This window comes from Prunus mume, linkage group LG6 (assembly GCF_029339155.1).
Source record: "Prunus mume cultivar Tortuosa linkage group LG6, ASM2933915v1, whole genome shotgun sequence".
NCBI lineage: Eukaryota > Viridiplantae > Streptophyta > Magnoliopsida > Rosales > Rosaceae > Prunus > Prunus mume.
In genome coordinates this window covers 23,905,689-23,929,567 of record NC_142703.1, presented here as the reverse complement: position 1 = coordinate 23,929,567, position 23,879 = coordinate 23,905,689, and the positions used below count along the sequence as shown (strand labels likewise).

General features: G+C 37.6%; 3 protein-coding genes across 4 annotated transcripts; all 3 read right to left on the bottom strand.

Moving 5' to 3' along the window:
* Positions 1 to 6,063: 6,063 nt before the first annotated feature.
* LOC148916534 (F-box protein At2g26160-like) lies at positions 6,064 to 7,278 on the bottom strand. Its single transcript, XM_089055200.1, has 2 exons — positions 6,449 to 7,278; positions 6,064 to 6,379 (listed from the first exon to the last, which is right to left on the bottom strand). The coding sequence occupies exons 1-2, from the start codon at positions 7,276 to 7,278 to the stop codon at positions 6,064 to 6,066; spliced, it is 1,146 nt and encodes a 381-aa protein (XP_088911326.1).
* Positions 7,279 to 14,637: 7,359 nt separating this feature from the next.
* On the bottom strand, positions 14,638 to 17,467 carry LOC103343643 (cysteine-rich receptor-like protein kinase 10). Of its 2 annotated transcripts, none has more exons than XM_089055198.1 (7): positions 16,690 to 17,467; positions 16,254 to 16,397; positions 16,011 to 16,141; positions 15,700 to 15,910; positions 15,336 to 15,573; positions 15,081 to 15,231; positions 14,638 to 14,982 (listed from the first exon to the last, which is right to left on the bottom strand). In XM_089055198.1, exons 1-7 carry the CDS (start codon positions 17,465 to 17,467, stop codon positions 14,638 to 14,640), a joined length of 1,998 nt encoding a protein of 665 aa, XP_088911324.1. The 2 variants fall into 2 exon arrangements, with proteins under 2 accessions (XP_088911324.1, XP_088911325.1); XM_089055199.1 differs by having other exon boundaries at positions 16,011 to 16,137; positions 16,265 to 16,397.
* Positions 17,468 to 20,727: 3,260 nt separating this feature from the next.
* LOC148916533 (cysteine-rich receptor-like protein kinase 26) lies at positions 20,728 to 22,304 on the bottom strand. The gene is made up of 3 exons (XM_089055155.1): positions 21,470 to 22,304; positions 21,104 to 21,165; positions 20,728 to 20,913 (listed from the first exon to the last, which is right to left on the bottom strand). Exons 1-3 carry the CDS (start codon positions 22,302 to 22,304, stop codon positions 20,728 to 20,730), a joined length of 1,083 nt encoding a protein of 360 aa, XP_088911281.1.
* Positions 22,305 to 23,879: the final 1,575 nt, after the last annotated feature.

Below are 23,879 nucleotides of genomic sequence, written 5' to 3'. Positions count from 1 at the left end.
GATAGATGGCCGGATAATCGAGCACCTGGAATAGGATGAATCCAACAGTCATGCCATAGCCTAACACTTTCTCCATTAATCACTTGCCATTGCATGCCCTGGTTAATAACATTCAAACCCTCCAAGATACTTGACCAGACCCATGAAGCATTGGCACCCTTTTTAGCATAAAGCACATTGCCATCAGAAAAATATTTTGACAAAGGTGTTTGCTCCCAAGTTATGGCTTGATATTGATGAGTCATTTTATGGGGTTAAAAGAATGCGTTTCCTTCAAGGATAAAAATAGGAATGACAACATTCAAGGTTATAACAGTACATTCCCATGGATGACAACCAACATAAATAAAAGCAAATATTCAAAGGTAGAAGTCAATGAAATAAGCTAGAAAAAAAAAAAAACTAGTCTATAATACCAAACAAATGATAATCTTGATAAAGACAAGTAAAACCCAACACAATCTTCTCAATTTTTAAATATCCAATTTGATGTAGCTTCATATCCTCCTAGGTAGCATCTCTCCGCATATTTAAAACTATGCTAGCCCTCGATGCATTAGCATCTTCTCGTTGTTGTTCTTGGGTTTGAACAATAGGTTCAAAAGTATCATCTTCATTAATTGGTAATTCTGCAGATGAAGATGATGAAGATTCGTCTGTTGGTTCAATCGGAATCCACCTCCACTACCACCACCACCGCCACCTCCACCACCACCTCCACCACCACCACCATCACCACTACCACTACCTCCTCCAAAACCTCCACATCCACCACCACCACCATGCTACCACTACCACCACCACCACCACCACCACCTCCACAACCGCCATCCCCACACCACAACTACCATAATCACCAACTCCGCCTTCATCTCCACCACCAACTCCACTCCATCACTACCACTACCACCACATGATTAGTGCATAACACTTTTAACATCATGTCTATTTTAGTTATTATTCACAGTTACAACAATTTTATATTAAAATTTACCAAACGGTTTTAACACTGCTTTTTATACTAACAGCACTTTAAAAATAGTGTTTACCAAACATAGAGCTGCTTTACTTTACAGCTAATTATTTTTAAAGCACAATGAAACAACTTTTTTTAAAAGTGACAACAATCCCAAACTAGGCCTAAGGCCCCGTTTGGGATTGCTTTAAAAACCTGCTTAACTTTAAAGTTAAGCAGTTTAAGGTGTTTGGTAAAATTAAAATATCCCGATTATTTTAAAGCGTTTGACAGCAGCTTTTTAAAAGTCACTGGTTGCTTTTCAAAGTTGCTTTCAAAAGAAGCAGAGATAAACATTTAATGAATTTTTTTAATACAAATTTATAAATAAACCCAATCCTAGACATATATTTATAAAAAAACCCAAGCACTATTTAAACATAGAAACACACCCAAAATCAACCCCAAAGTCAACTTTTTGGGTGTGTTTATAAATAGGTTTTGAGTGTGTGTAATGATGGACTTTGGGTGTGTTTATATGTTTAAATAGTGCTTGGGTTTTTTTATAATTTCAACCCCCATTTTGGGTGTTTTAGTGAAACTCCCTTTTTTTAATTCTCAAAATATCGTCATTCATTTTAAAAAAATGACACCACCTCCACTTTTACATCCAACTCCACCACTTGCACCACCACATTTACTACCTCCACAACCACCGCCACCACCACCACCACCACAACCACCACATCCTCCTCCTCCTCATCCTCCGCCACCACCACCTCCAACATCACCTCCTCCTCATTCACCACCACCGCCACCACCACCACCACCACCACCACCATCACCACCTCCTCCAAAACCTCCACATCCACCACCACCACCATGTTGCCACTACCATCACCACCTCCACAACTGCCATCCCCACCACCACAACCATCAACTTCGCCTTCATCTCCACCCTCAACTCCACTCCGTCACTATCACTACCACTACCACCACATGATTAGTGCATAACACTTTTAACATCATGTCTATTTTAGTCATTATTCACAGTTACAACAATTTTATATTAAAATTTACCAAACAGTTTTAACACTGCTTTTTGTACTAACAGCACTTTAAAAATAGTGTTTACCAAACATGGAGCTGCTTTATTTTACAACTAATTATTTTTAAAGCACAGCAGAAGCAACTTTTTTTAAAAGTGACAGCAATCCCAAACTAGGCCTAAGTCCGTTCCTCCTTGATAAAGCATCACTTAGTAGCTTTGAATCATTTAAAAAATAAGTACTTATCTTGGGGCACTTACAATCTGCTAATACATTTTGTGATATCTTTCCATGACGATTACAATAGCTGCTTACATCTCGTCCCCTCACCATTGTCAGAATATGTGTACCATCAATAGCTCTGATGCAATCCTAAAATTATTCATATGTAAATATAACCATATTTTTAAAATTACATATTATAATAATGAAAATTATAATTACAATATTAATATAATTAGATAATCATCACATACCTTGAGAAAAGGGTAAAATTTTGTGCTTTCCCTTATTTTAGGGGGCACAATCGGTCCTGGTTTGGCCATAATCAGATGCTATTGAATTCAAGATTGCAGGATCATCATTCAATGCTTGATGTATATACTCATATCTAATGCTAATAATTCGTCGTTGAGTTAGTGGAGGCTCAATTTGTTCTCCATCCATCATAATCAGAAACTGATTTAGCACATGTATTACTGCGTAAATTGCCATAACTAAAATATTATTGGTTTCATAAAATCCTTCATCCAATTCTTCTTCATCTATTTTGTCTTCATCTATTTCTTTGTCATCAACTTTTTCTTCTCCTATGTCATTACCTTCATACATGCTTGATTGTGACATTACCTGCCAGTCAACCAAAACTCATAAGACAAGTTTCAATTAATTTAATCAAATTACAACCAAAATAGTTCAACCAAATTATAACTAAAATAGTTCAATCAAAATATAACCAAAATAGCACAAACAAAAATATAGTTACAAAATCCAAGATGATCAAAATACATTAACGATCCTAACTTGAAGAGTATCCAAAATGAGTGCTCTTCAGGTGACATCTTCATAGATTGGTATCAACTTATCTAGTATAAAATCTAGAACGTCGCTTGGGAGCCATGCCCAACTGGAATCAAAGGTTGATGATAATGCCTCCGCCATATATAGTGCTCGTTAATTTCCTTACACTCAAAAAATCAATAGTTGCACAACTTGTATGTATTTGCAGGCCTAGGCTTTGCCATTTTGTACAGAAGTAATCCCAACAATCCTAAACCGCGTAGAAAACTATCACATAAAGCGTCTCAGTCCTAGTTTAATTTGAAATCTCAATCCGAAAACCGTAGTATATCAATATCCAAAAGGTTTGCTTTTATCCGTTTGGAAATCAAAGAGTTCAAACCCCCACCAATAGTGTTTTTTCTTTTAATTGACGGGGGTTGAGATTCGAATTTGGAATATTGTGAAGATAAGCATCACTAAACTAATTGGTAGTTGTTAAGACTTTAAACTTTTCCTTCCTTTTCTAAGTCAAATTGATATTGTTAATTACATGTTGTGATTTCTTTTTAATAGGATTTTGTCTCATGGAATGGCCTCTTTATTTTAGACCAACGTAGGAAACTAGCATTTGTGAAAATTTTAATTGGAAAATTTGCATAATTACTACCTAAACTTTTAGACATGTACGCCAATTATAATGGTTGAACAACTAATGAATGGCATGTATCCAAAAGATTGCATTGAATTCTATCTCCCATGATGCAACTAAGCCCCTATATAAATGATCAGCATCCAAAAGTTTGCATTGATCTGTTTTGTGTAAAAAAGCCACTAGTATTAATCGTTAATTAAATACAAATATTCAATTGATATACATGATTGTAACTAAGCAAATTGGTAATTAAGTAGTGTACAATATTTTCCTGATAAGTAAAAAAAAAAAAGTAGTACAATCCTCTCCAAACACTAATACATACAAAAACCTAACAAGACCTACATCCGATTAGAGTTAGAGGGTCACTTCAATATGCAGGGTTTGGTTCGTATATTTTTGAATGCATCCCTTCCTAGTTGTAAAGTTGCTTTATTTCATAATCCAACTTGCCTCATTTGTGGAAAAGAAGGCCATTCACTTTGTGACGAATTTGTGACGAATTTCATCAACAGAAATGGATTGGTATTGAAATTTGCCAACTAAAATTGGTCAAGCCCTGTTAAGACTTATGGGGAATTTCCGAATGACAAGTTGCTTAGGAAAGTGACCAGCGTGCCCTATTTCACAGGGCACCTGAACCACTTGTCCAGACGACATGTTGAATGGCCCAAAAGCAACCAGATCACTATATCTCACAAAAGTCACAACTTATAATCTTAGTACCATACTCACTCAACAAGATGGAGAAAAACAAAAACTCAGTAAGACTGCTGAGGTTGCAATGCATACATGTCGAAGAGTTATGAATCGAAGAATCACTTATTTTCTACCTAACCACCCAAGAAAAGCACACATGATTTAAACAGAGTAATTAACAAATAACAAACAGTAAAAGTAACATTAAGCTGATGATCAAAAAGAAAATTAAGCTAAGAAGTGATATGATGGGTTAAATTCAAAGTAAAAGGGGCAACCTCATAGCTGGAAAAGATAATTGGCTGGTGCTGCTTTATGTCAAATGCGGGAATGACAACGTTAGTTACTGTCTGGTCTGGTGTAGTTTTTTATCACCAAGTTTCTGCCCAACCAAGTCATCATGTAGGCACGTTCCATTGTATTCTGGTCCGGCTCAAGAGCTTTGATAATCTTTGTAGTATGAAAAAATACCGGACAGGTGTTGTTTAAAAAATTAATAATGCTTATATCAGAATCTATTTTTACAACAACGTTCTGCTTCAATATTTAACAAAAAGTTGACATTTAAATTGTAAACATTACTGTTTCTTGGGGAAGATTTTGGGGCAGTGAGTAAGCAGGACCAGCAGTGCTTGTTCCTGCAATCACATCGAAATAGTTGGCGATTCTTGCATCTTCACTATCCAGTTTCTGCAACATGATCAAACATTTTGGATAATTTAGCACTTGATGATATATTGACATAGAATTATTACAGACATTTTAAGTGAGCATATGCACAGGACCCAAAGATTGATATTCTACCTGAGCCTCAGGTTGAATATCAATCTTTAGGTGATGAGGTTTCCATAGGTTGGGCCCTGCAAAGGTATACTATTGGTTCTGTCCATGAGACTTGAGAGTTTGATATGCGCTATATGTGTGTGTGTGTGTGTGTGTGAGAGAGAGAGAGAGAGAGTCTGAATTCTAGAAGAGGGTTTAGAGAAATATATATATAGCTAGAGTTCTTTGGTGAGGTTTCCTTTGACAGAAGTTCAGGAGGATTTATAGACTCCTACATTTATTTTCCAAGAATCAACCAACAAGTTAATGGATATAAATGTGATTCAAATTTTTGAAACAGTTCTCAAAAAGCTGGCAGCCTAGCATACAACATAGTACATTCAGTAGCAAAGTGGCACTATGCTATCTCAAAAAGTCATATGTCAAATGTCAGAAGTGTTGTTTTCTCTGTAGTGGTAAGCCAAAATAAAGAACCCCACAGCTAACATTGTTTAGCAGCAACCCAGTTAGCCAATTTCTCTGTCAATGTGGCCATCCACCACTTTCCTGCAACCCAGTTAGCCAATTTCTCTGTCAATATGGCCATCCACCACTTTCCTACATATCATTCAAATTGCTTTCTTTCTTTACTATTATAAATAGTGAGTATGGTTTTCCCAACAGATATATAGTGGTCTATATTCGAATATAAAGACTTGGTGAAAATTAGACTACTGCCATATAAACTTTGCGTCTCTTGTACTTCAATTCACATTAAACTTCCATTATCCATCTCAAGAGCTGTTCATTATAATTTATATTAGTTCAATGTCCTTATTCAGAGTTGGAAGCTCAATGTCCTTATAAGAGATGTTTGGAGCTTACATTCAGAATGACAAACAAATGAAAATAGAGCTTGAAAGAACAAAACTGGAACCATCTTTTCACACCATAGAGGGCAAGATCCAAATTGCTGGTGGCATGTGCTTCTGCGAACGATCCAAGCAGTAATGTGTTCCCATGCTTTTGTTTTCCAAGTTGAAGATACCCATGTCATGAGGCCCTTTAGGTTTATGGCATTCTACATCCACACAATCATCAGTGAAGTATATGGAATTTGGCTGACAACCTGGAAATTCCAGCGCAGAGACACACATGGATTGATTGGTACCCAAAAACAGAGCTTCATTTCCAATACTTTCAATCTCAACCCATTGGGGTCTCTCCCCATGAGCACAGAACAGCTTGAAAACCTTGAAGCTCAGAGTCTCCGTAAAACGATCATAACCATTTACTTGTTCAAAATTTAACCTTTCAAACTTGAAAAACTTGAAGTTGAGAGACTTCATAAACCGCTTACAATAATTTACTCGTTTGAACTTCCTAACCAGCAAAAGATCTCCCTTGGATGATTGCACAAGGTATGTTTTATTGTCAGTGCCTGGATCCATTGGCACAAGTAAGGTTACATGGGGTTTAGTAGTTTGATCCCTGCTAACATTCATCGAAAAAACACTACCACCCAAACTAACACCTAGAAACTGGCCTTTATAATAAATTACATCATCGAATCCGATCGTTTGATCTATGCTAGTCCAAGCATCATCCCCTGATTTAAAATGGGCTATATGTTTCCCATAGCCATCATAGATGACCAATACTTCATAGTCATTAGGAAGAAAAGAAGGGTCTGCAGACAATACAACTTTATTAATGTAGTAATCACATCTATAAGCTACCGTCGATCTCCAAGTGGATTTGGGGACTGGTGGAAGGCTAATGGTACACCCGGTAAAAGGGTTTAAGAGGGTTACTACCAGATTCTCATCCACACAAGCCAACCAACCATGGGAAGAACCACAGAACCTCTTACTGTAATACACATTCAACTCAAAGCTACAAGTCTTACCTTGTGTCACACTATACAAGCCACGCCTTTCGCTGCTACCGTCTATGGTGGGAATTATGAGCATAGGAATCTGCTTGTGACATGATTTGATGGGCTGCTTCTTGCGATGTAAAGCGACTGATTGCCAATGCTTGCAAACCGCACTAAATCGGATATAGTCAGAAATTGGGATAAACTTTTCTAGAATCAAATCCAGAATGTTGCTTGGAAGCCATGCCCAGCCTGAAACTAAGGTTGGAGCATCTTCCATTGTGCTACATTGGACTTATTTAGGTGGCTAGCTTGGAATTGGTTTTCATTGACAATTTATGAGGAATCAAGAGGCTTTCCTTAGGCTACAGTTACTCAGGCATGAACATTGGTGAGCTGTGCTCCCCAGTTACAGCATTGGAATATTCCCCCTTTCCTGCAAAACCGATGAAATTGTGATTGTTTTTCCTTGTATATATGGTTCAACATGGCCATGTCTAATTTAGAATTTTAGAAGGTTCCAAAAGTAGCAAGCTGGCCTGTGACATAATAATAAATTAACCAATAACTAGCTTCACTGCATAAGGTTGGAGACGGCATCATAAGCCGATGGAAAAGATCCCTCTACCCCGTCTGTGTAGAGTTCCATCAAAGACAAGAAGAATCAACTAACCGACTGGCCAAATCTTTTATCCCCAACTCTCCATCCATTCACCCCACGCCTAATCACACCAATCCCAACCCTACACGTGTCAGACAAGCCCAAATCTTGCATACCAGGTCCCACATTCAACGTGGGTCATCATTTCCAAAGTAACCCTTCGGTTGCCATCCAGCCTTTAGTCAACGAAAACTTCTTCCCCTTCTTCTGTCCCTAAACATAAAACCTCTGATTTGTCTTTCTCCACTTGGTCTGATAACCGAGCAGAGTGCTCTGTTTTCACTCCAAACAGACATTGGAAAATGAAAGCAGAGGTTGTGAAATTGTTGTTGGTGAACCTAGCAGGTATTACGCAGAGAGCTGACGAGTCGTTGTTGCCAGGGGTGTACAAAGAGATGGGGGCCAGTCTGCACACGGACCCAACTGGGTTGGGCTCACTCACTCTGTTCAAATCCATTGCCCAGTCTCCCTTGCTATGCGGACTGGTCAGTTTGGGCATCTTTGAGGTGGGTGCTTTCTTTTCAAAAATGAAATATAGCGTAATATGGAATAATTATTTTGGTCATCTTTGAGGATCTAAGAGAACCCATGATTTGGATTGGTTAGTTTAGTTAGGCAAGTGATATTGTTAGTGTTTTATGTTGAGTTGTTTCTCAAATGGGCAAATACAAAACGCTGTTTCATGTCTTGTCCAATTATGATTTTGCTATGAGAGACCCCTGAGCGCTAGCCAACTGCGCCACCACCCCGATATTGATAATTTACCTTGACTTTTTACTGATTAGTAAAGACACACTATTAGTACATTCACGTAGACAGTGTACACTGTAATAAAATAATAACTTTTTATAGGGTCTCTGATATTTTACATTATCTTAGAGAAAATGGGAAAGACAATATCCAGATACTAAAACATGGGATTTGTCCACAAAAAAAACATGGGATGGGATGGTGTTACTAACATATACATCTTGGTTGTAAACATTAAAATCCAGCTTTTACCATGTCGATGAAGCTTTTTCATATGAATTTGGATACTCTACTTGCCTTGACAATCCTTAGTTTCTAACCTCAGTCTGTCTATTACAACTCCAACTGTTCTCCAATCTTATTGGAGACCAAGGAGATTGCCAAGACAATGAGAGCATCACCATCCTTTTCATATTTGAGTTGTGTTTACGGAGGAAGGTGCAATTAGCCAAGTCCAGCTTCTGCTTTGGGAAGCTTCTCTATTAATTTCTCTCAGATTTGAGAACCATGTAGTTATAATTCCCCATGCAACTGATTTTCTCTTCCCTTTTTTTGTTCCGCGGCGTCACTACGAAAGATGGACACATTTCAATTTCTTTATTGGGAAAATGAAGACTATAGTAGATCAAGGATACGTACTTGTTAGTTGCTGGACTGCTCCAGGAAGTGAAGCATCCCATAATGAACAAGACCAGCCCATGCCTGAATGCTGTTGATTGGTCATCTGACAACATCTGCAACAAAATAGCTGCTAATGGAATAGCTGAACCAGAGCTTATCTGCGAAAAAACTATCCTCCTAGCATCGGGAAAGCGTTTCGCAAGATAATCCCCCATTTTTCCCTCCAAAGAGACTTCCAAGTTAGCAAGCAATTATAAATAATAAAAAATTGTCCAAATTAGATAACACTTTGTTGAATTATAATCTGGCAAGTCAAATGAAAGGTAAATTACTCAAATGGTCCACAAACTTGTACTCGATTTATATTTTGGTCTCTCAATTAAATTATTATTCCAAATGGTCCATTAACTATATATTAATCGCTCCATTGGTCCTACCGTCTAATTTTCTATTAAATTTAACCAAATTTTAGAGTAAATACGACTTTTCATAATTAACAAATAAAATAGGGTTAAAATAAATACAAAATTTGAAAATAATTGAAGAAAAAGAGAAAAAAAATAATGAGACCTAAACCCCCTCCCTTGGATTTCTTCTCCCCCATTCCCCACAGACCTCTCCATTGAGGTCCACCACTTGCTGCTCCAAATGTGTGAACTTGGCAAGTGGATTGGAAGAAGGAGAAGGCTCTTGAACGTAGGATGATGGTTCTAAAAGCTTCTGGATGAACTTTTGGTGGAGGGAGGGATTATTGGGTGATGTGTGTATAGAGCTGTGGGTATAGAGATGTGGGTGGGGGGAAAGAGTTTGGGTAGTTTGGGAGATGAGGAGGTGAGGTGGGAGGAGAGGAGAGTGCACTTGGAGGGTGAGAAATTGACAATGGCTGTGATTTTGGGAGGTGAGGTTGGCCGGTGATGAGGTGGGGAGGAGGGTGATGGGTGGTTGTCTCTCAATAACAAAGGGAAATCAAAAGGGAGGGGCTGGGTTATGGGTTCATGGGGGCTGGGGTGGAGGGTAGTTGTTGGATGGGTTTGGGTGGAGAGTGGTTGTGGGATGGGTTTGGGGGTTGGAGTTTAAGGGTGGTAGCCATGGGGAGAGAGAGAGAGAGAGAGAGAGAGAGAGAGAGAGAGAGAGAGAGAGAGTTTTTTTTTTTTTAACGTACTGAAATGACCAATTTGCCCTCATATTTAACAGCAACATTGACAGAATGTAACGATAGGACTAATGGAGAGATTAATATATAGTTAATGGACCATTTGGACTAATAATTTAATTGAGGACCATTTGAGTAATTTACCCGTGAAATGAATTTACTACCTACATTTTACTATACCACTTTACAAGTTTGTTCTGCAATGTTATAGAGCTTATTTACTTTTGTTCACCCGTTTAGATTTAATTCTTGTGATGATAAGGTAAAATTCCCCATTGACTTGAAAACTATTTGTGGTCAACAAGTTAACTTTCTTTGATGTGCCAACGTGCTACTGTTAGCTGTCAAGACCCTAACAAACTTATGAAAAATAGATAACTTGCACCCTAAGTTATTGACTTTAAACAAGTGATTGTGAATTTGGGTGAAGAATATCTCTCAAGTAAGTTCTTTTCTTGTCTCAGACTGGTGAAGACTTCACAATTTCTCACAGTAAAAACTAGTAGTTCTGGCCTAAATGAATATTAAAAATAAATAAAACTGTTTTAAAGAGAATTTCCTATTACACAATTTAAAACAAAAGGGAACTCCCACGTTTGAAAGGACAACAGAATATTGGGCATCTATTTCTGCTTGGATTGTTGCCTATGACTCAGGCTGGACTGGATGTATCTGTCTGGATTCAAACGTCAGCACCTTCAATTGATGAGCTTCAGTTGGAAATCGATATCAATGTTGAGATTGACAAACCTTTAATCTATTTTAGCCATAAAGAGCCTTGTTGGATGGGCAGAATTGGGATTTCTTGATCGGATTGGATTAGATTGGATTGGAAGTGGTGGATTGACAATTTCTGATGCAGCGCACTTCACACTGCCTTAATTGTGGATCACCTGCGATCATTACGATGATTCTCGGGCATCAAGGCATCTCTAAATTTGTTAAGGTTTTATATTATGAAAAGCACAAAGCTGAACTACGCTTGATTGGCCTATCTTGAACCAAATTTGTGAGAAAAATCTCGTTTTCTTTGTGAACCGCTTCTTTAAGTTAAATTGAAGTCGAAACCTGAGGTGCTTGTTCTATCAGAGACTGGATGTCTTTTATAAATCAAAGAGCTTGATTACTTTAGAGTCTGAAGGCTTTTGAGATCGTATGATCTTGTTTTGAATTTATCAGTATGACTTGAGAGTTTTTGTTTTGATTGAATTTTTGGCTATCCTCAATCCTGTTCACCCCTCTCATATTTATAGAGAATCTGAATGAGGGTTTAATCCTTAATATCTAGAGGATATATCTGTTGAGAGGATTCCTTGTTCCAGCGTGAAAAAAGGGATAGTAGTTTAGTCTGACAAAAGAAAACCCTCATCAAAAGTCAGTTTTTATGATGATCAGTTTTGATCTTCAGTCAACCAACTCTCTTACTCTTGTTTAGCTCTCATAAACCCCACTTGCCCTGATGCAAAGCCCTCATGAGCATAGGAAAGAAACTTGGCATTAAATGGTTATGGGGAGTTATTTTCGAATTAAACCTTCTACCAACTCCCTATCACGTCATCTGCCCTATTGAAATCTTGACTTTAGAGTCACGTGGGCTCTTGTAGAGAGAGAGAGAGATCTTCCCAAAAATCTGCTGACTTGATTTATGAAATTGTGATCAACAGTGATGATCAAATTTTGATCCTTCGGAGAGATTAGAAGCTGGGCTTACTTTTTAAACCAATTAGAAACTGATTTGTCCAGATTAAATCACCATTAATGGCAATTAATCTTTGTTGAGGCCCAAAAAATTCAAGGCTGAGCCCAAATATATTTCTAGCCTAGTACGACACCTAACTTAGGAAAAAACACAACTTGGGTACGTAAGAGTTTGTCATATGCGCTTGCACACGTGCCACGCATGCAAATAAGCAACACGCCACGCTACAAGCTTAAGTGAGCCCAAGCCACGTGAATGCAGGGCTTGTTGAGTAAGTTATGGTATGGATGGTTACAAGCATTCATTAAACCCATTGATGGGCTAAGAAATGGAAGTTTTGGGCTGATTGGGAGCCCCAAAACTCGAGCCCATTTATTTAGCCCAAATATGTGGATAAGCATGAAAGAGAGAAAAAGGTAGCCCATTACCTTAGAAAATTGGCCCATCACCTTAGTAAAAAATAGTCCATCACTCTAAAAGGTTGGCCAATCCCCTCCGTAAACTAGCCCATTACCTTAGGGAATGGCCCAAGTGACTTAGAAAAATCTGAAAGTCTCCAACACATGGCTAGAGACAAAACTACAACAAAAATCCAAGGGATAGAGACTTGCATAGGCTGCTGGGAAGCTCTAGCACATGACCAAAGGCAAACCTCAAGACAAACCATTCAAAAGACCAAAGGGTATTAGCGTGCGCAAGTTGCTAGGAGAAAAGGCATCCTTCAGACCAACGCTGCTATCTATTTCCTTTATTTACCAGCTCTTACCATGAAATAAGGGAGGAAAGAAAGAGAAGTGATAACCAGAGATGGGAGGTTACCACTGGAATGATTGTGGGAAGACTTTTGAGCTCCCAAAAATCTTGTCTCTGTGTGTTTGGACAGATGAGGATTTCACAAATTAGGATGAATTAGAGGAAGGGAAGAGAAATGAAAGGGAAGACTTTGCAAAATTGGAGAGAACCCATTAGGGTTTCTTGGGAAGAAGCTCCTTTAAAAGGGGGGTATCCTCTACCCATTATCTCAAGACACGTCCAGAGAGAGTAAGCATCACCTCTCATCCTTGGAACCCTTCAATTTCGAGCCATATTCCTCCATCTTTTCCCATCTTCTCTTCTAGCAAGCCATTCCAGAGCCTGACGAAGCTTTCGTCAAGCTATCGAAAAATTACCCAAAGCACCCATTCTTTCACCCTAATTTCTGTCTCTCTCTCTCCTCAGCAAATTCTCATGAAATCCTTTGCTTTAAACCTCGGTTTCTTGTAGAAAATCTAGTCTTTCTCTCTGTCTCATGCTAAACTCATGAATGCTTAGCTTCCATGCCATAAGCCTCTCAAGCCAAGCCAAAAATTTATCTGTAAGCAACCGTTGGTTTCATTGGTGAAGAAGACCAAGGTGTTTCCTAAAGCTCAGCTACCCTTTCGAAGCACTCTTGGGGTTCGATTTTTGAACTCAGACCCATGGGCAATTTCACACATTTGGCTCTTTACAACAGCCTAGGCTCATCAGTAGCTGTCGGAATGAAAAAGCCCCTACAATCCTTAATTTGTAAATTTATTCCTTGTAACTAGTTCACAAAGGTCTGGGCCTCTAAACGCATTTGGCTGACTTCTGACTTTAATAAAACAAAGTGCAAACTCTTGTTTTTGACATGGGCTGGCGCTTGGAATTTAGGCCCAAACCACTATAAACGTTTTTAGTCATATTATCACAGATCAAAAGCTATATATGAGCTTCATGTTAATCAATACACCTATCCGAACCACTTTCGTCTAAGTGTGCAATCATCCCCAAAGGTAGAAACCCATTTCACTTTTTTCCAGATGTAGGAGCAGCACTATTAGCAATCATGTTTCATGAAAGATAAAAATCAATTCATTCCTCAATAATTGAGGTTACAATAATGAATATGGTGACAAGTAATTTTTTGACGTAGTGGTTCAGAAAATACATTTAACTCGAAGTGACATCAATATTATTTATAAATTTGAAAATATTTTAAACTGAATATTAAACAGAAAAACGTAAGTTCTTCATGTGTCGAAATTCCTAACAAAGGGTACATGCATGCATCCTGCCTTTGTGAAAAAGTATTTATTGACCATGTTTCTTGTAGTCAGAATTGACTGCTTTTTTTTCCTTCTGAGAAATGAAATGTATAGGAACCTAGCTAAAACAATGAAGAAACCACACATTTAAAGGAAATGTGAACCAAAGGGATATCCTAAATTACATCAATATGATTTCGTTTTCTGGTGCTTTGTTACTAACAATGAAAAAAAGGACATAGTAGATCAAGGATATGTACTTGTTAGTTGCTGGACTGTTCCAGGAAGTGAAGCATCCCATAACGAACAAGACCAGCCCATGCCCCAGCCTGAATGATGACTTTTTAGTTGCTGGAATGTTCCAGGAAGTGAAGCATGCCACAATGAACAAGACCAGCCTATGCCTCAGCCTGGGTGATGACTCATCAGGCAACACCAGCAACAGCTGCTAAAGGAATGGTTGAACCGGAGCTCATCAGCAATGTTATTTTATATGCATGAATCACCGCAAAAACAGGATATTCATTATACAGAGCTGTCATAAAAATATAATAAATTATCCAGATCCTGAAAATCAACAAATCCATCAGAAGTAATGCTTTGCTATATAGCACTTCCTCTGTTATTGTGTCAAGAATGTGAAGCCTTATTCAGAACCCTACTTGAACAATTAATGAATGAACCACACCATAGGGATCGATCCTCAACCACTAGCGAGGATGTGGTTCAGTAAAAGTCTCATATTCCATTACTATGACAGAGTTACTCTTGGATCGATCTGACCTTGTTGGCCCGGAATTATATTCAGATCGTAAGGACATGTCCGATGCAATGCTTCTATGCAAATAAAATGCAGGTTGGGAGGGCAATGGGAGAGTGAAGGAGTAGCTATTCATCATGAGAATAACAGAAGCCATGGTTGGCCTATCTGCTACATTTTCTTCCCCACATAATAATCCAATGTGGATGCATCTCATTATTTCATTTCTTGAACCAGTCTTCAATGTGGGATCTATTAGATTTGAAGCTGTCCCTTCCCTCCAACTTCTCCAGGCCTGCAATGATTTGTGAATTTGATCAGAGATAAGTTTTCTTTCTTTTCGTTGCACTAAATTGTATTGAGATACCAAAACTATATTATATTTTCACTTACAAAGCTTAGAAGATCCTCCGCATTTTCTCCATGCCTGAAGCCACTATTTTTTTGTCCACTGACTATCTCTAGAACTAACACACCAAAACTGTAGACATCGGACTTAACAGAAAAGTGCCCACGCATTGCATACTCTGGAGCCATATACCCACTGCATATCAACAAAAAGAATGTCCACGTTCACCAACACATATGGAAAGGAAATTGTTGAGATAACAGACATAAGCCCACAGGCAGTTAAGTGCATATTCTTACAAGGTCCCAACAATCCGACTAGTATTGCCTTGCGTTTGATCAGGCACGAACAACCTTGCCATGCCAAAATCTGAAATTTTGGGGTTCATTTCTGCATCTATCAAGATGTTACTAGCTTTGAGATCACGATGAATAATTTTAAGGCGAGAGTCTTCGTGGAGGTAAAGGAGGCCTCGAGCAGTGCCTACTATGATTTTGTAGCGCCTCACCCAATCTAGTTGTGCACGCTTTGTTGGGTCTGCAAATATATTAATGCAAAATCAAGACTTCAATTACAATGTTTGCTTGCATACACGTCACACAATTGGAATTTTATAATAGACATTCGAAGTTAAACGAAAACAATGCATAATTCCAGACATACCAAATATGATGTGATCGAGACTTGCATTAGGGACAAATTCATAGACAAGAAGCCTTTCACTTCCTTCTAAGCAGAAACCTAAGAGTCTAACTAAATTCCGGTGTTGAAGTTTAGCCACTAATAAGACCTCATTTTTGAATTCTAAATCTCCTTGCCCAGAATTTGTAGAGAGCCTTTTTACAGCTATATCTTTTCCATTGAGAAGCCTACCCTGAAAAAATATATAGGTACGGAATGAAAAAACAGAAATGAGATAAGTGGTATTCAAGAAATATCAAAGTTATAAGTTCTTGTTATTAACTTGTCATTACCCTGTAAACAGATCCAAAGCCGCCCTCTCCAAGTTTATTTGCTTCAGAAAATTCATCTGTGGAAACTCTAATGGTGGCCAAGTCAAATTGCAAGGATTCTGCAGATCCAATTTCATCTGTATCGTCGCTGCCTGAGGAACAATTGAAATTCTAAAAATGCCTATAAAAGTGGTAGTACTTGGCTTCCTCCTTATCAAATGGAATAATATGATTAATTAATGTTCACTAGAGTTGCGTCCTTACCTGGAATTAACTTCCCAGTTTCAAGTTTTTTCTTTGTCCTCCTTACTCTTAAACAAATGCAGAAGAATATAACTATTAGTACCACAGAAACAACAATTGGCACAACAATAATGATGACAATTTGAGATCTGTTACTCTTCCATCCTGCAAAAATCAGAAATCTCATTTGCATTAATTTGAATACATACATACATCTGTATATGAACCTAACAAAATATGCATTAGAAATCTATTCGACCCAAAATTGTTGTAGTGTCAATGGTAGCAATGGTCCCTAAACTTGTACACGAGACAACTACATCAACTAAAAATTGAATTGAAGGACTAAAATGTAACTCGTCTTCAAATTCCTGGACAATTGCTCTAGTTAAGCCAACTTTATTTCTTCAAAGCATAATATACTGGGATGTAAATATATATATATATATATATGTACCTCCTGTACTGGTTGACGGGGGAGGAGGACTAGACAGTGGCGGTGGGGGAGGACTAGACAGAGGCAGAGGAGAAGACGGCAATGGTCGGACAGTTGTAGGGTCAACGATGGGATAGATCTCATACCTAAGATTACAGCTGGGTTTACTAATAACACCACCTTCCTTCCCGGGAAAATATTTTGGGATATCTGCCATAGAACTACCCAAGCAATAACTGCAGTTCTGCTCGGTCAAATCCGGCCTACACTGCGCAAGTCCATAGATTGTTTGGAAGTTGGGAGCGGTTGTGGTCCCTACCGCAAATTTTCGAAGTGAACCGTTCCCTGCAGCTTGACCCCTTAGGTCATCCAGTAGCGTCTTCAGCTCTTGAAAAAACCCGTCGACGTCGGACACGTTCTGTACGTTATACCACCGGAAAGCAGGGTCAGTTTCAATGGCTCCGTAGATGGAGCGGTTGGCGTAGCGAAGCGTGCACCCGTCAAATATGCCGAAAGCTTCCTTTTGATTGGGACAGACCTGTGTGAGCTGTTGTGTGCCTTTGCTGAGGCAGCCACGGCAAATGTCCACCGTGAAATCCCCTTGACATAGCCCGATTGCGTAAACCTGGTCGGGGTTTTCCCCATACGATGAGTTATAGAAGCCGTAGCCATTACCGTTGGTGTAGTTGCCTTTATCGTTGTAACACCAGGGGGTTATAGATTGAGTGCTGCTGATCATGAGGAACAAAACGGGAGAAAGGAAGAACAGAAATCTGAAGGAGAACGTTAATGGCGCCATTCTGTTTTGTACATTATTGTTGGTCAAATCAAAACTGTGTTTATATACTTTTATTCTCTTGTAGTACGGCAAAATGTTGGACTTTCAAAGAAAGGCTCTATAGTTTGTTCAACCCGGCTACAAGCAAATTCAAATTGAATAGGACGTTTTATTTAGTCCTTGTGTTATTAAAAAGACTAGAGACTGGACAAGGTAAGAATTCCGCAACCAAATTAAACGTTGGTTGACCACATTCATTTGCATTTGTGTTAACTACCTCTAACGTATAATCTGGGTTATTTATAAAATTATTTGGGCGAAGCCATAACCCATAACCCTAAAAAGAATATTTCTAAAAGATTACACTCTACTTATTAAGAACCTACCTGAACAATGAAGAAACCACACAGTTTAAAGGAGAAATTAATCAAGGGGATCCTAAATTACATCAATATAATTTCTTTTTCATATATTAGGTTCCATAAATCATCAAAGCCTAATTTTCTGGTGCTTTGTTAGAGTTGTTCTTGTATTGATCCAACCCTGTTGCCCTGGAATTGCCCTGGAATTGCCCTCCGATCCCAAAGACATGTTGAATGAGTTTTTATCAAAAATAGCCAAAAATTACCCTATACTTTCATAAATGTCCATTTTGATAAAAACTTTCAAAAATAGCCAAAAATTCACGTAAATAGACTCAAATGCCCTCAAAACTTAAACCCACATAAACCTAACAAGCAAAAGAAACTCAAAATCTGAAGAGGATATTCCAAAATATTTTTTTTTAAAATAAAATCATTTAAGAAAACCAAAGCTACATGAAGCAAAACCAACGGCTGAAGGAGTCAACAAAAGGGGGATCCCCCAAACAATTACAAACAAAGAAAGCCCTGCAATAACGCAAGGGCACCCATAGTACAACAAACCGAAGGCAAGGTATCAGACCAACGAAGAAAATATAGCTACAAAGTGAAGAACTATGCAACTACCAAAATAAATAAATAAATAAAAATTCGTTTTAAATTTTCTGCATGTTGATTTTTTTTTTTTTTTTTCTCACTAGTAAAATTTAATTCCCTTTACTTGAATGTTTATTTATGAAATCCATATATAAAATCAACAACTATAACTTTAATTAATGTTTGGCAACCAAGAGTATGCAACAGTGATGCACAGTCACAAAAAGAATTCAAATTTATTGCTTAATCTTGGATTTTAATCAACTGATGAAAATCAATAAGATGCAAAGAGACAGGACAAATGCGCTATCCAACTCACATGTATATTTTCATAATAAAAAAATCTGAAAAACCCAACTAGTGGCAGCTGGCCACAACTGACAATAAATCAATTTTGCCCTACAAATAATAAGGCACAAGCCCCTTGGCCAGCATGTTTGCCGATTGGAATTTTTTTTTTTCATTTTAGAATTAAGAAAGAGAAAATGGATTTGGTTGTTGTGTGGTGTCACATGAAAATACCCATGTTTTTATTTAACTTTTTTAAAAATGAAAAGTTTCACTTCTTAATAAATTTATTAACCAAGTGCACTTTTTGGTATTTTGAATATTTCACCATTCTTTGCATCTACCTTTATATATATAGATACATATCTTACTTTGTTGACAAAATAAAAATAAAAATAAAGGATCTATTTTAAATAAATCAAGACACAAAACTTCTTAAATTAAAAAATAAATTACAATACATACAAAAATACTAGAGCTATTGAATTTGCTCATCAAATAATGTGCTCGTATAGTAAATGAGGCACAAAGGGTAGAAAGAAACCCATTGAAAACTATGGGTTAAGTTACTGTACAAGGCAGCCACATTTTCTTGCACACATAATAATCCAATGTGCATGCATCTCATTATTTCACTTCTTGAACCGGTCCTCAAGGTGGGATCTATTAGATTTGAAGCTGTCCCTTCCCTTCAATTTTTCCATGCCTACAATAATTTATGAATTAGAATAAATTAATTCGAGATAAAAATTTGTTTCTTTCATTGCATTCAATTTCACTAATCACTACTACAAAAATCGAAATAGACGACATGAATCCACCGTCGTGAAATCGACCGCCATGTTTTGATATATAAAACAATGACAGCTAGTACCCGACGTCGTTAAAACATTCAAAGTAAAAAAATATTACAAACCGACGTCTAATTACTATATATATATATATAGCGTAAAATGAAACATTCGACAAAATTAGACGACGTTTTTATTAAAACAGAGACGTCTAAAGAGTGTTACATGTCAAGATCAAAACAAGCACCAACATATAGATAATTATCCACGTCCCTAATTGTAGGAATACAGACTTGTATAGCCTAGAAACAGTTGTGGTTAACTTATACTACGTTAAATAAATAAACAAACCGACGTCTAACTTGTAAAAGATGACGCATACGCAAAAGAACGGATGTTTAAAGCATATTACATGTCAATAATCACACAGGCATTGACGTAAAATTAATTAACCACGACACACATGTGGAAAAAAGCTTATACGATTATCCACATCGCAATGTAGGAGAACAACGCCTTTAAAAAATATTCCACGTCTGTTTCTTGCAAGAATTGTCATTTAAATTATACAAAGACGACGCTTTTTATACAAAACGAACGTCTGAATACTTTAAAATGACACAATATTACTGAATACCGATGTAAGAAATCCTACCAACGACTATTGTTGTTAAAGGCTGACGTTAAAAATTATATTGAAGGCGTGGACAGGAAAAGAAACGACGTGGATTATATCTTCATCGTCAGTTTTTGTAAAATAAAGGACGTGGTTAATTCCTTCACTACGTCAAGCGGATCCAATTGTATGACGTTGCAATTCCTTACCACGTCAGTTTCTAATACATGTTAATGTGGTTGGCCTTTTAAAAGTCACTTGTGTAACCCTCCTTGACGTGTGTATTCTCTGAGACATCATATGTTTTAGACTTAGTTTCAGTCTTCTACTTCTGTTTGCTCTTGTTCAGCTACCATGTTATGCTTTGATATACTTCATATGTTATTGTATCAAGAATATGCTGCATTGATTTGATACCAATGTGCTCATAAAAACTTATTTTATGGTTCGAAAATTGACTCCTTGTTTCGCTTTAGGTCTTCAATGTCCAGACTTAGCTATTTCCTTTTGAAATATGATTCTTTTTTATCAATTTACTTACACTGGAATATCTATCGCTACGCAAAATATAGAGGACATAAGTCAAGTGTACAATATTATGATGAACAAGAAAAGTTGATAAACAAATTAAAATATACTAATTTGAAGTAACAGAATATTAGCAGACTCTTGCACTGTTCTTTGATTATGTCCATGAGAAGGCTCATTCAGAACCCCGCTTGAACAATAGTGAATGAACCAAACAGATCCAAATCCGCCCTGTCCAAGTTTATTTGCTTCAGAAAAGTCATCGGTGGAAACTCTAATGGTCGCCTGAGGAACAATTTAAATTCTAAAAATGCCTATAAAAGTAGTAGTACTTGGCTTCCCCTTATCAAATGGAATAATATGATTAATTAATGTTCACTAGAGTTGCGTCCTTACCTGGAATTAACTTCCTAGTTACAAGTTTTTTCTTTGTCCTTACTCTTAAACAAATAAAGAAGAATATAACTATTAGTACCACAGAAACTACAATTGGCACAACAATAATGATGACAGTCCGAGATCTGTTACTCTTGGATCCTGCAAAAATCAGAAATCTCATTTGCATTAATTTGAATATATACATGCATCTGTATTTGAACCTAAAAAAATATGCATTAGAAATCTCTTCGACCCAAAATTGTTGTAGTGTTAATGGTAGCAATGGTCCATGAACTTGTACACAAGACAACTACATCAATTTAAAATTGAATTAAGGGACTAAAATGTAACTCGTCTACAAATTCAAATTCATGGACAATTGCTCTAATTAAGCCATCTTTATTTCTTCAAAGCGTAATATATTGTGATATATATATATATATATATATATGTATATATGTACCTCCTGTACTGGTCGACGGTGGAGGAGGACTAGACAGTGCCGGTGGAGAAGACGGCAATGGTCGGACAGTTGTAGGGTCAAAGAAGCGATAGGTCTCATACCTAACATCACAGCTGGGTTTACTAATAAGACCACCTTCCTTCCCCGGAAAATATTCTGGGATATCTGCCATAGAACTTCCCAAGCAATAACTGCAGTTCTGCTCGGTCAAATCCGGCCTACACTGCGCAAGTCCATAGATTGTTTGGAAGTTGGGAGCGGTTGCGGTCCCTACCCCAAATTTTCGAAGTGAACCGTTCCCTGCAGCTTGACCCCTTAGGTCCTCCAGTAGCGTCCTCAGCTCTTGAAAAAACCCGTCGACGTCGGAGGTCACGTTCCGTACGTTATACCACATGAGAGAAGGGAAAGTTTCCATGGCTCCATAGATGGAGCGGTTGGCGTAGCGAAGCGTGCACTGGTCAAATACGCCGAAAGCTTCCTTTTGATTGGGACAGACCTGTGTGAGCAGTTGTGTGGCGTTGCTGAGGCAGCCACGGCAAATGTCCACCTTGACATCCCCTCGACATAGCCCGATTGCGTGAACCTGGTCGGGGTTTTCCCCATAGGATGAGTTGTAGAAGCCGTAGCCATTGCCGTTGTTGGAGGGGGAAGAAAGAGAAGAGAGAAGGGTGTTGAGGTTTGTCTGGTAGGTACTGTTGGTGGTGTAGTTGCCGTTATCGTTGAAACACCAAATGCCTCGAAAATCAGGCGGCTGAGCAAGGGATTGAGTGCTGATGAGGAACAAAACGGGAGAAATGAAGAACAGAAATCTTAAGGAGAACATTATTGGCGCCATTCTGTTTTGTACATTATTGTTGGTCAAATCAAAACTGTGTTTATATACTTTTTATTCTCTTTTAGTACGGCAAAATGTTGGACTTTCAAAGAAAGGCTCTATTAAAAAGACTAGAGACTGGACTGTGAACCAACTTTCTTTTCTCTCTATTGCTTTTTCTTTCCGCAACCAAATTAAACGTTGGTTGACCACATCCATTTGCATTTGTGTTAACTACCTCTAACGTGAAAGGAAAATTCCACAAAAGAAACAGTACATACTTTTGGTAAAATTTTCCATGACAAGTGCTTTACGCATAGAAAGTTGATGAGATTGGGAAAAGATAAATTTTGGAAAACGAAATAGATTAACTACACGTATTCAAATTAGTCTCCTCTCCACTTCCAATTAACAATTTGGGCTTTTTATAAAATTATTTGGGCCAAGCCAAGAACCCATAACCCTTAAAAGAATATTTCTAAAAGATTACACTCTACTTATTAAGAACCTACCTAAACAATGAAGAAACCACACAGTTTAAAGGAAAAATGAATCAAAGGGTTCCTTTACATCAATATAATTTCTTTTTCATGTATTAGATTCCATAAATCATCAAGCACCATCGAGGATATAATTAATGAAGCCTCATTTTCTGGTGCTTTGTTAGAGTTGTTCTTGTATTTGTTGAAGAATACACGAGTCCCACATTGGAAGCTTAGCAAAATAAAAAGTCTCATATAATAAATGGTTTCATTCCTAATAACATCGAAACCTTTTGTATAAAACCCTACACCTGCGAAACATGTGGTTAAGTTGGGGACAATATCGATGCACTACTACATTTTACTATTTGTGGACGATATTTTGAGCGACAACGCAAACTTCTTCACGCAAGATAAAATTGCGCGACGGAAAACAATATTCGTCGCACAAACTTTCGAAAACTTGTGCAACCAAAAGTTTCGTCGCGCAAGAAAACTTAGCAAAAATTATAGACATCGGACTTGACAGAAAACTGCCCATGCATTACATACTCTGGAGCCATATATCCGATGTATATACCAATAAGAGGGTCAACATTGACTAGCATGGACGAAGATTTTGGAAATTGTTGATATATCATGATATGAGTAAAATAAAAGCCACACACACATATTGACAGAGACGGGACTGATTCTTCTTGTGATTTTTGATGAGGACTAATTGAAGATTTCAAATAAATAAAACAATTGAATATTGGAAGGGCGAGCGTATGGTTGACGTCAAGGCAAGAAGATATTGCAAGGAATTTTCTCCTGTGGACGGACTGCTTTTTTCTTTACTAACCTTAATTAAGTGGGTCTCCTGGTCAAAGGAATGGAAACTTCTAAAAATGGGAAAAAGATAAAAATGTTCCATAAAGCATATCTAATTCAAGAAATTGGAAACATCTAATCTGAAGCTCAACGTCCATTTAGGGATAAGAGGTCAAGTCAAGCATCCAGCTTTTTCTTCTTTTTTGTTTTTCCAAATTATGATTCTGGTCTCTATAACTTGGCAAAATCTGATGTTGGTGTTGGTACATTAAATTTCAATTTCGATGCAAAATTAAAAATC